This window comes from Botrytis byssoidea, assembly GCF_014898295.1.
Source record: "Botrytis byssoidea strain MUCL 94 chromosome Unknown BBYS_054, whole genome shotgun sequence".
NCBI lineage: Eukaryota > Fungi > Ascomycota > Leotiomycetes > Helotiales > Sclerotiniaceae > Botrytis > Botrytis byssoidea.
The window spans coordinates 6,912-19,867 of NW_024065895.1; the positions used below are offsets into that span (position 1 = coordinate 6,912).

The 12,956-nt window shown below is 32.5% G+C and overlaps 3 protein-coding genes across 3 annotated transcripts; 2 read left to right on the forward strand and 1 right to left on the reverse strand.

Annotated features, from left to right (window-relative positions):
• Positions 1-753: 753 nt before the first annotated feature.
• EAE97_012164 (uncharacterized protein) lies at positions 754-2,154 on the reverse strand (the record flags this gene model as incomplete). Its single annotated transcript, XM_038882678.1, has 1 exon — positions 754-2,154. The coding sequence occupies one exon, from the start codon at positions 2,152-2,154 to the stop codon at positions 754-756; it is 1,401 nt and encodes a 466-aa protein (XP_038726477.1).
• Positions 2,155-2,870: 716 nt separating this feature from the next.
• On the forward strand, positions 2,871-4,971 carry EAE97_012165 (uncharacterized protein; the record flags this gene model as incomplete). Its single annotated transcript, XM_038882679.1, has 5 exons — positions 2,871-2,987; positions 3,049-3,127; positions 3,221-3,280; positions 3,332-4,078; positions 4,640-4,971. 5 exons carry the CDS (start codon positions 2,871-2,873, stop codon positions 4,969-4,971), a joined length of 1,335 nt encoding a protein of 444 aa, XP_038726478.1.
• A 1,857-nt stretch (positions 4,972-6,828) lies between these two features.
• Positions 6,829-8,124, forward strand: EAE97_012166 (uncharacterized protein; the record flags this gene model as incomplete). The annotated part of the gene is made up of 3 exons (XM_038882680.1): positions 6,829-7,129; positions 7,180-7,310; positions 7,360-8,124. 3 exons carry the CDS (start codon positions 6,829-6,831, stop codon positions 8,122-8,124), a joined length of 1,197 nt encoding a protein of 398 aa, XP_038726479.1.
• Positions 8,125-12,956: the final 4,832 nt, after the last annotated feature.

The following is a 12,956-nucleotide window of genomic DNA, read 5'->3' on the forward strand; positions in this document are numbered from 1 at the left end:
ATAATAAAAGGGTTATAAGAAGTATCGATTCTATTTGTTATATATGACATAAATATATTAATAATATTATAATATATATAGAAAATTTATATCTCTTAGACCGCTGAAAATGAGCTCTGTCGCTTAATAATGATTTATTGATATCAATTAGATTATTAGAATTTTTTAAATTTAATTTAATATTTATTTTTTAACATAAAATTCAATCAATATTATTTTTATATTGTAATCTCGAATATAATAATATATATTAATTTTCAATTCTTATTTTTTCTCTATATTTAAAAAAAAATCGAAATTAGAGTTCAAGATTCTATATTGTAAATAATGTGATTAAAAAATAATTAGAATAAGCATTCTATTCAATAAGACTTCATCATTTGAGATATATCGCACGGACCACTTTCAGAGCCCATTTTCAGTGGTCTAGGGGATAGGAATTTATATTGAATTTCTCTTTGTCTCAAATATTAACTTTATCATCACAAGGCAATGATACAAACCTCAGACGTTACTCTCTCGAGTTTCAAACGCAACACCCCGCGCATCCCAGCCTCAGAATGAGAAGAAGAAGAAGAATATCTATCAAAAAATATCTGCATCTGAGCGATAATATATTGACTGTATGAATGCACAAGAAACGTGGAGACTCAAGCGTATAATAACAACATTATAACTTCCTTGTACTTCTCATCACCAACAAAACCTATCATATCAATCACTCTTCTTGCGACTCTTCTTGCACACTACACGTCACCCAACATATGTACCATACTTCCTGAACTCATTGTCTTCCTGCAATCTTTTCATATCGTCATTTCTCAAGCACATAGCAGCCGTAATTTCGCCGTTCAAAGTCCTAGGCATCAAAAACATCAAACTCTCAACCGTGCTGAAACGCGGTCTACGCACAGCTTCAGGTTTGCCCAATCCAAGGTTAAAATCAAGATCATAAATGCCTATCTTCGCCCAAGAGCTGAAGATGATATCCGTTGAAAGGTTAAGCGTCGCTATATTAGAGGCAAGATTTTTGTCTGGGTTGCTGTTGAGGAACGTGGCGAGGGCGCGGGTATCGTAGACCAGAGTTGATGTCGAAGAATTCAAAGCCGAACGAAGACGTGATGCGACAACGCCCAACGGCTCCTTAACAAGCTCCTGAAGGGTGTACGTATGATACGTCATATTACTCATAAGTCCCGGGTACGTCACTGGAATATTCAGACGACTGCATACATCGATGGACCGCCCGAATGTCGATTCTATCATTGGGTCCAAGCGAGGAAGGCGGGCGCGGATGACGGATTGCCAGATAAAGGCGCTAAGGGCGTCGTCGGTGGAGATGTGATTTGGGCCGGCGATAGCCTCTTTGGCAAGTGATTTCAAAGCAACAAGAGAGGTAGCGGGGAAAATGAAGTAGGCCCAAGTGCGTTCAGGAGATGGAGGTGGGTGTAGTGGTTGACCATTGGCAGCATCGCAGATGGGTTGAGATGGAATGGATTTCACAGTTTGACGAGTAACTTCACCGCCTAGCTTGGAGCGGTCATCGAGTAAAGGGATAAGATTTTGGCGAGGAAGGTTGCCAGATAGCACTTCTTCCTCTGTAAATGGTTCATTGTGGCAGGCCTTTGACAAAAGATACATGATCTGCCCTTGACCAACCATGTCCATTGTCTGGTGCTGGCTAACGAAGGTGAGAATGATGCCGCCAGTTATGAGGTTGGCTTGAAGGATAAAGACTGGTGCAGGATCTGATGCTGATTGATTGCCTGGGTGACCTTTGCAAGGTGCAACAATGTTTTCGTCAAGCATGCTAAAAGGGAAGTTGGATCGCCTGAGGACATCCATGCTCGGAATCGAGGATTCATTTCTGAGATCTTTCACAACAAGAAGATCAGTCTGCTCCAACATACGGATCTTATAGACACCTGTATTGTCTTTGCCTGAGCCTTCGTTGATGACATTGCCTGCTATCCATGGAAAGCTAGTTGATAGGCGATCGAGGCCACTGGTCAATGTGTCGATGATTGTTGAATATGAGGATTCATCGGTTATTGGAAAGCAAAGACAGACCTGCGTATACATGTTGAAAGATGGTTGTTGTCCAAAAATATCTAGACAAACATCTTGCTCTTTTCCAAAAGCTACACTATTCATACTGAGTAAGTGAAAGTGTTGAACCGAACGACGTATTATGCGTGATTTGGAATGAAATAGCTCTATGGTAGGTGTGTAAGAAGGAAAGAGATGACTGGAATGTTGGTAATCAATCGTTCAATAAAGTGAGCTTGATTCTGAACTGGGGATGAAGATTCATCTTAAGTATTATAAGATAGAATGATATTTTGAAATATGCTCTGTCTCGGTAAAACCTCGGATGCATTAGCATGCATAGACTTCTTAGCTCGAAACAGTATGTCGTAATCTATCATTATGACTCATGCTCCACATGTGGGCAAGAGCCTCTTTAGCTCATCGGACCTGCGTCTCAGTACCTCCCACTCCCTAGCAATTAAACTTTATCAGTCTATACGAAAGCTACAAGATTCTCCATTGCAGGGGGCTCAGGAGACGCATGGGACAGTCGAAACTCACTGATGTCTAAGGCCTCTTCAATCTCTTTAATCTCTTCAATACTACTATTATTGGAAGGATCAGTTCTAGTAGCCGCAAATGTCAATGCACGAAAAAATACAATATGAGTCCCATGTGAGCCCTCCACATACTTTGAATTATAACGCTAAAAATTATGTTTCCTCTTGAGATATATAGATGTAATAAGCCCATTGTAGTTGGTTCACTTTGTATTCAATCCAGACAGCACAATTTGGAACTGAGGCAAAAAGCTCATAACACTCGTCTAAACAATAAAAATGGAATTAAAAGCTCAAATCCTGTCGAGCAAGATCTCGGAAGTTTTGCGGGTCATATCAAAAGCCAGGAGCTCTAAATGGTTCATCATCACAGCCGTCAGCGTTGCGATATTTACGGTGCGAGAAATTGCTTCTGAGGAAGCAGAAAAACGAAGCAGATAAGGGCTAATTATCTTAGGACACTTTCTTATACGGAGTTATTGTGCCGTTCTTACCCTTCGCGCTCACTGAAAGGGCAGGCATAGCAGCTGACAGAGGTATGTCTTTTAGGTTGCACGTCTACGAAGGAAAGAACTGCCTCAAAAGAGGGGTGAGAAGAACAACTGACTGATTTTGTCCTTCTAATTCAGTGCAATTCTGGACCTCCATTATGCTTGCGTCGTATAGTGCAGCCTTGGTGGTAGCTGCCCGTAAGTAAGCCCCTTTTTCTTTATCTAGCCCAACGCTAACTTCACTCACAGCAATCTCTGGATACTTTGCTGATAACTCGCGCTCTCGACAATCTCCGTTTCTCCTCGGTCTTTTGGCGCTATCGGGTGGCTCGGTTATGCTCTGTGTTGGCAGAAATATTGGTATACTTGTGGCCGCCCGCGTTCTCCAGGGGTTCTCATCAGGCCTTGTGTGGAGTGTAGGACTGGCTCTCCTTATCGATACAGTAGGTTCAGACGAAATTGGTCAAGCTATGGGGTACGTCGGGATTGGTATCAATCTGGGGGTGCTGCTCTCACCATTGCTGGGTGGTTTGGTTTTCAATCGCAGAGGTTATTATTCAGTTTTCGCTATGGTATTCGCTTTGATTGCTCTCGATATCATACTACGACTAGCAATCGTGGAGCGAAAGCCAGCGGCTCAGGATAATAGTCTTCAAGAAGATGCTGAGAGTAAAATCACATCGGGTAATAATAGAGAAGGCCAGCGCGTATCAATTGAGAACAGTCACGAAGGAGATACCAGACAAAATAACTCGACTGGAAAACGCAGAGTTCCTGCAGCTTTCACACTACTTTCTTCCAAGCGCTTTGCAGTTGCCGTTTTTGTGAGTTTGGTACAAGCAGCACTCACTTCATCGTTTGACACCATTCTTCCCCTCTTCGTCCGTGATACTTTCGGATGGGATTCAACTGGCGCAGGCCTAATATTTCTCTCGATTGTGATACCCGCTCTTGTGAGCCCCGTGGCGGAATGGATATCGGACCGATATGGCACGCGTTGGCTGGCGGCAATCTCACTTCTGCTCGTCTGCCCATTTCTTGTCTGTCTGCGGCAGTGTAGACAATAGTATACTACAATGAAACTGTGGCGTGTATTAGTATATTGATATTGCAGCTAATATATATAGAAAGGAGGCTATATCATTCTCATATATATTCATATATCTAGAGAATATTAGTAATATACTGAAATACTGGAATCCAATATAAAATATACATTTCTATTCAAATTAAATAATAAAATTCTATTCCTTATTTCAAATTGAATAGGAATCCCTTATTTTTAGTCTAATTTGGATAGAAATATATATTTTATATTGGATTCCAGTATTTCAGTATATTACTAATAATATTAAATAACTAAATGATATTGAATACTTTCAGTGGTATTGAATTTTATACCACATATATATATATTTCGAAAAAACTCGATACGCACCACTAAACTAATCTGTATACGAAATACGGGAAATACTATTGCCTACACTGGTCTGCGGTATGTGACACATAACACCATATCTCAAAAGATACTTTTGGTCGCCCTTCTTTTTGGCACAGGTCTATGTCTCAATATAATTTTGGCTCCTGCGATGGCCGAGATTGCCTACGTTATCGAAGCAAAGGAGAAGAAAATGCCAGGTATATTCGGCCCCTCTGGTGCATATGCGCAGTCATATGGCCTTTCCTGCCTGGCTTTTGCTGTAGGCGGTCTCGTTGGTTCAATCTGGGCAGGCATGATTGCTGACCGATCAGGATGGAGTACTGTAACATGGACGCTCGGGCTGCTGAGTGTAGTGACTGTTATTCCAGTAGTCGTCTGGATGGGTGGCAGGCTTCAAATTGGAGCAAGAAGAGAGGGAGATGTAGAGACTATCGAACAGACGTCGTGAGGTATATATATATATAGGAGTTAAGGGTTTTAATATTTCTGGAAGAATGGTTTTACTGGTTATTACTATTCATTGTTTAGATAGATAACCTACATTTTACACCGGACCCCTTTTGAATCATAAAAGAGAAGCATAGTCTTATATACTTTTCGATAATATGTTTCTATCGATTAAGTCGGGTGCCCTATTTTCTGGCCACCCCTGTTTTGGGTTACTCTTCACCATTAACAACCTCAAAGGATGATACTTTTTACTTTTTTTACTTGTGAATAGAATTTATTAAATTTTTTAAATATGTTATTCGAATCGTTTAAAACTTCTTTTAATTTTTTTTAGATTTTTAGAATCTTTCTGAATTGAGATTTAAAGCTTCAAAATATCGATTTTCAAATTTACATAAGACATTAGAGAGTTAATACAAGGTAACAACTAGTATAGAATATAAATATAGGTAAAATATAAGACTTTTCATTGATTCCTTTAAAATCTCTTTTTAAAATAATAAATATATATATATATGAAAATTCTTTATGTTATTTAGTTTTATTCTATTTTACTAGTTTTCATAGTAATTTTATAATAATAAGAATGATACCATTCGATCCACTACATTTTTATATATCGAATATATTATAAAAACCTCAATTTTATTTTCTAATCTTAAGCTTATATTTGACCTTTATAAAGTGAGTTATAGAATAAAACTATAGAGAAGTATGATAAAGTTTGTAAAAGATAAATACTACGGAAAAGATAATATATTTGGATTATATTCGCTTAGGAGTTTATAAGACTTTATAACTGGAATGGGAGTTGAATTCAGGGGCGTGAGAATTAGTAGAGTATAGTACTTAATAAAATCATACTACTAATACGATAGAAGACTTAGGGCCCGTTCGAATTATTTTCTTAATTTGTTGATAAAATGAATAATTGACTAATAATTTAATCTAAATTTCAGAAGTATAGGTTCAATTTTATAACCTATAGAATATATAGTAGTAATGTATTAACAAATGCTAGTTAAAGTTGTATTATAGATTTCGCGAGGTTATTATAACGTAGTTTAACACCGAGTGGCTTATATCACCGAATAACTCATTTCAAAATAGCCCAAAATTGGTCATTTTTGAATATTCCTATTTTAATAATTAATCATTATTTTTAAAAAATAAAAGAATATAAAATAATAATAAAAATTCAATATTTTAGAAATCTATTTTTTTTATAAATATTTTTATTATATTTAATAAAAAATTGAAAATATTATAGTTTTTGTTATAAAAAATCTATTTTAATAATAATTCTTATATTAATTCGAATTTTAAAAAAAAGATTAGATTTTTATAATACTTTTATAATTAAATTTTATATATCTAATTTCTAAAAAATTCTATCGATAAATAAAGAGAGTGTATGGTTATATACAAACGAATTTTGTATGTATTTGAAGTGGGTCATTTGGTGATATAGGCCACTCGGTGTTAAACTACGTTAAAAGTTTTTAATTTTTTTAATTTTGTAAAATTATATTTCATAGCTTTTTGTAATCAAATATAGTATTCAGCAAATCACGTTGTGTTGGAGCTACTTATGATGCATCCCGCAGTGTGTCTATTTGTTTTATGGCCGTATTTATTTCTTTAGATTTAAAAATACGAGTCAGAATGAATCGAAATGAGTCATAATCTTTGTGGGTGAAACTAAATCGCTGCCATTGCCTGATAACGGCAATCACATTTCCAACCAACGATTCTCTCGTCTTTTCATAGATATAAATAGGAAAACTCCTGACATTAAAATTCCAGATTAATTATATTCTCATACCAATTTTTGTTATTGTGCTTCAATTCTGCAATGCCATCATCTCCTAAAAAACATGCACTCGTCTTTGGTGCGACTGGTCTCATCGGCTGGGGAATCGTCAATGAACTTCTCTCGAGCTTCACTCAGCCCAGTGTTTTCTCAATGATTACTGCAGTAGCAAATCGCCCACTTTCTGCGATTGACAGCCATTGGCCAGAAAGGTCCCCACAAATGCCAGAGCTACAACTCGTCACAGGAATCAATTTGTTGGATGGGACATCGGAGGATTTAGCCACACAGCTCAAGGATTGTGTGAGGGCTGTTGATAGCATCACGCATGTTTTCTATACTGGTACGTGAAGTGACATTCGTTTGTTGGTAACGTTTTCTCACTTCTACCAGTCTTCGTTCCAATCAACGAGGACCATATCAAGGAAGCCGAAACAAATTCCGCTATCATGCGACGGGTCGCCGAAGCTGTCAACAGCCTCTGTCAAAACCTGGAGTCTTTTATATATATGGGTGGAACCAGGGCATGTCATCTCTTCCATCACTTAAACTTGCTTTCTAATCTACAAACAGGGCTACGGTATCTACCTTCCAAGCAGTAGCTTCGCAGCACCACTCGAGGAAAGCATGGCAGATGACTTGTCTCCCGACTATGCCAAAACAGTCGCATACCCGGGATACAGACGTGTTCTTACAGACGCAAGCAAAGATCGGAGTTGGAAGTGGTCTGAAATATGTCCGGATGCTGTTGTTGGCTTCAGTCCAATCGGGTCCAATTTCTCACTCGCCTTGCACTGGGCTCAATATCTTTCGTTGTACGGGTACAATCATGGCATACGTGAGCCAGCCGATTATGGTAAGGTTAAAATTGCCTTTCCCGGGTCTAAGGGCGGGTACAATGCATTGTTCACGCCTGTCTCGACACAGAGTTTAGGTCGCATCTCGATTCATGCTTCTCTCAATTCTGATAGATGTGGCGGGAGGATCCTAAATGCAGTTGATCACGGTAGTCCAACTACATTTCGTGAACTGTGGCCAAAGATCACTGGATGGTTTGGTCTTCAGGGTGTTGGTCCTGCTGATGAATGCCAACTCAAACCAAGCGAGTACATAGATAGATACAGGTCGCTGTTTGAAGACAATGGAAAACCGAAAGCAATCAGCGCTGGAGTTGGTGTGGGGAATAGACAGCTCGATAGTGTCGGCTGGTGGTTGGAATTCGATCGGCAATTGAGCCCGGACAGGCTGAGAGCGTCAGGCTTCGAGGAGGAAAGCGATCCTATTCAGGGTTGGCTAGAGGCTTTTGAAAAATTCAGAGCAGCTGGCATCATTTTCTAGCCAGACACCGACCCTCTGTGTTACTAAAAGTAGAGTAAGAAATTGCATTTGATGTACTGATGACATGTAAGATCTTACATCGAAGAGATACGAAAAACAGAGAAAAAGATCCTAATTCCCTTTTGCATGCTGATTGAAGGTCTGAAGATATCAGATAATTTGGCTAGTTGCCACAGAATGTTTCGTTTCTTATAGAGCTGGTTTTCTGAGCCTCACTGACTCGAGCGCTAGCGGTGGTTTTTTCTTGTTCTTTATTCCTAAGTCTTTTCAAATAAGGACTATTAAGCTGTTGAACTAACCCTGCTTGGGCGTTAGAATAAGTCAGAACTTTGTGTGTAGATATTATTTGGTGGCCAGTCCAGGTTGCACCTTTGCTATAATGTATGGAGGGCGAAGTTGTTCCTATACTATAGTCGCTCATCAGCCTCTCCTGATTGCCACGATCTGCTCTCGGGTGCTTTCTTGTATTTGATTCGCTAGCTTAGCATGTCCATATGCCCTTCGGAAGGCCCTACAAGACAGAAATGATAGTGATAATCATTATAACGCTTCAAAATTTTATATACAATGACTAGATATAGATACGAATTACTGAATCATGAATAAATATTCGACTTCAAGAACGACTTCATAACGGATAACATGGAGCATAAACTCCAAAAAGCATGTCTCAAATTGTGAAAATCAATAATAAGTTCACTAAATCACTTATTAATATCTTACTGATTAAAAGATATCTTGATGACTAATATATGTATAATATGATTTTATAATATAAAATTATATTATCATATAGTTATATAATAATATCTTTTATCAAATTAATTTATAATGGAATAGAATGGAATGGAATCAAATAGAAGCATATGGAAGATTATTATTAAATTAATTAAATTTGATTGATTGTACTTTCTTTTTATTATTTAAAATGATTTCATGAGATTCGATTTAAATCGGTTATATTTATAAGTATAGAAAATACTAGAATTTCATTATAAACTATATAAATCTAGGATATTCTTTAAAGAAAATCTAGAAAAAGTAAGTAATTTCATTACAAATAAGCCTAATTCTTATAAATTACCTTTAATTCAATTCTTATTATATATATTCGATTTGTTCCTAAAACCAAAACTAACTAGATCTTTTATTATTATTATTATAATAATTATTCTTATTATTATAAATTATAACCTCCAATACAAATAATTGCTTTAGTCTCAAGAAGAATTATCAGTTTTACCTCAAGTGGTATACCCGAAGGACCAGGATATCCTTACATTTTGTTCTCTTAGTATTGATTGTTGAAGTATAGAAGAGATGTAGAAGAAGACCTAAAATTAATAGTTACGATTGCTACTGCTATTCTTAGGTTCAGTCGTTTGTTGTCGTCCGCACCTTCTCTCTTTTCTTGATATTGTTTTATTTTGATGACCTTAACTTGTTCACTTTTAAAACGTCGCAAGAACAAAAATCCAGACTCAATTAATCATCAAGGTTGGTCAAAGAATGAATGGACTTCCACTAATAAAATGTGAGTCAGGTGATAACGGGTTGCCGTCCTCATTCTATTCTTCGAAGATATCTGAGAGTTCTAGAGCTAATAAGATAGAGCAATGCATTCCATTCAACTAATCACCATCGAAATAAGATATGCTATTAAAACTAAAGCTGGATTTAAATATTATATTGAATAACTTATATTTAATTAAAGATAAAATAATATTTTCCCAATTATTTACCTTACAATAAGCGCAAATAAATTATATTTAGAATCTTTAAGGATTTTAGACCTTAAGTATTTTCTAATCTTTCGGATTTCTAGGATTTCCTTTAGATTTTGAGGATTTCATAAAAAGTGATAGAGCTTTATATTTTCAATGAATTTTTACGATTTTAAAATTCTTAGGCTTTTTTAGATTTAAGATTTTAAATATTTTATATTAACGGAATATTATTAAATTCTAATTTTATAGGTTTTATATACTTTCGAGGTTGAGAGCTGATATTACGGGCATCGATATAGAATCGGCATCAGGCCGATATTATTCCAATACTAAAGCATTTTCATATATATATTGTGAGCGGAACATTATACTAATCATATGACCTATTCTTATAGCTAGTATTTATAGTTCTTCTTTCTATAGTTTAGAAACAATAATTAGTTCCCATCCAATTTCTAGTATAATTTATAAAGTATTATATAAAATCTCCTTTTGCTTTTTTTTATCTAAAATATTATATTATAATAATTTTTCTATAATATATATAAAAAACTACTCTATAACCCTATTACCTTTTATTCTTTTATATTGGTAATCTATATAAAAAAGAATATTGAAAGATTAGAGAGCTATATATAAATTTAAATTCTTAAATTACTTTAAAAAATTAGAAAATTATTAGTTTGAAAAAGTTAATAGAAGATGGAAAATAAGAAACTATTTAATATTATAATAAAATCAAAATAATAATAATTCAAGAATAGAAAAAGAAAAGAGAAAATTCAAATACTTTATTTTGAAAAATCGATTTGTGATTTTATATAAATTTAAAGTAAAAATAATATTATTCTTAAATGAATCAATTATATTTTTTAAAAAAAGATTATAAAACCAATTCATAGAAGCTTTTTTTATAATACTTATAGAAATCTAATTAATAATTTGATTTAAAAAAAAGTTTTCTTTTATAAAATGAATTTAAGATTAATTAGATAATATTTATTCTTGTATTTGAATATAATAAACGTTGAGTTTTTTATAACTTTCAAGATTATTTTAATATTATTTATATTTAGATGAAATTTAATTAATTTGAAAAACTCAAAATAATTTATAATGAAATTAGAGGTGGAATACTATTTAATTTAATTGAAATGAATTACTTATAAAAATAGTTTATTTATCTTTAAAATCAAATTTCTAAATATATTTCTAAGAGAAATTCGAGATCTAAATTTCTTATAATAAGATATCAATCTATATTTTATATTTTATTTTATAAAGAAATTTATAATTATATAAATCTAGGAAATTTTTTTATTTTTTGTTAAAATTTGATAAAATTATTAAAAAAAAAAAAAAGATAGTAACTATATTTATATTTATATTATATAAAAAATCTTTAAAAAATCTATTTATATAATTATTCAATTATCTTGATAAGTTTAATAATATAGAATTATTTAATATAATAATCAATTAGTATTATATTAACTTCTAATTTCAATAATAAAGCTAAATTTCAAGATAATTATTTAATAATAAACTCTGAATCCTTAAGTTTATTAATTAATTTTGATACTTTTAATATTTATTTATTTATTTTTAATTTACCTCCAGAGGGCAAGCTACAGGGGCTCGCTACAATCTCCCAGGGGGTACTAGAAATAAACTATATTAGCGAGGGTACTGGTATAGTCATACATTTCATTCTTCTATAGCTGTGATATAGATTAGAGAAAAAATGACTAAGGGTATTATATGTGTTTTTGCTATTTATCTCCTATTTATAATATCAATGTTATTCAACTTATTTTATATTAAACAGCCTAGGTTTATAACTAATTATAAAGCCTTATATTATTAGTTTTTGTGTGATATAGTTTATATATAGTAATAAAGAGGAGGGGAAAGTAATTCCAAAGGGGGAATATAATCTTGATTAGTTATATGAAAATAAGAGATTAGAGGTTTTTCAGAAAAGCTAAGTGTAATTACTTAAAATAATTGATAATTACTAGAAGGGTTACAAAATCTATTAAAATCTTTAAAAAAAAAAGAGAAATAGTTGATTATATTTTTTATATCTCATAAAATCAAGCTGGGTTTATTCAATTAATTATTGAATTAGATATAAGAATATCAATAAAGTATTAGATATTCAAACTCTTTATTATATCTATAGAAATATTCTAAAATAGTATTATTATACTAAAAGTATTAATAATAGAACGCAAAGTCCTTATATCTGGTTCTAAATATTATTAATTATTAAAAAATAGATTAAGAAAAAGTAAATTCCTTAGATTTCTTGATTTAATAATTGAGGTATTAGTAATAATATTGATTGGTGAGGGTAACCTTATTTCACTTTTATTATTTCTATTTTGTTTCTTATATAAAAGTTTTGGTTATTAAGCTTATTCTATTAATAATAGGGAATGATAAATTATTATTTTTGATGTAATTGCTATAAACACTTAGATTAGTAAGCTAATTGATTTTCTTATTTTTAAGGATTTCAATATATTCAAATGATTATTAGATTATTATTTATTTATTTCTTATAATCTTATAATAATATACAAATGCTTATTAGAATAAATCAGAAATATTACTTCTAATATATTAAATAATTGAGATACTATTGATATATATAATAATCTGCTTAGTCAATTTCAATCAGATAGTATATTCTAAATCTTTTAGAGTATTTATTATTTCAATATTAAAAATATATAAAAAGAGATTGATTATTTTATAATCAAATATTATCGGAGATTATTCCTAGTAGATTATATAATCATAATTAATTATTTTTTGCTCTTAATAATATTATTCAATATTATTTAAGAAGATTATAATATAATTATTAAATAAATAATTCCATTATTATATGAATTCAAGTGCAACTACTTTTTTATATATATCTTTTATAAGATTAATATAGCTTTCTATAAAGAAATATAATAAGAAAAGTATTAATCTTAATACTTTTAGAATTAATTTAATTAATCTATAAAGATTAATATTGTTTATTTTATATTAAAGTATTTATATTAAATAAATTACTTATAAATGATTTTCGTTTATTTTACAGAATTG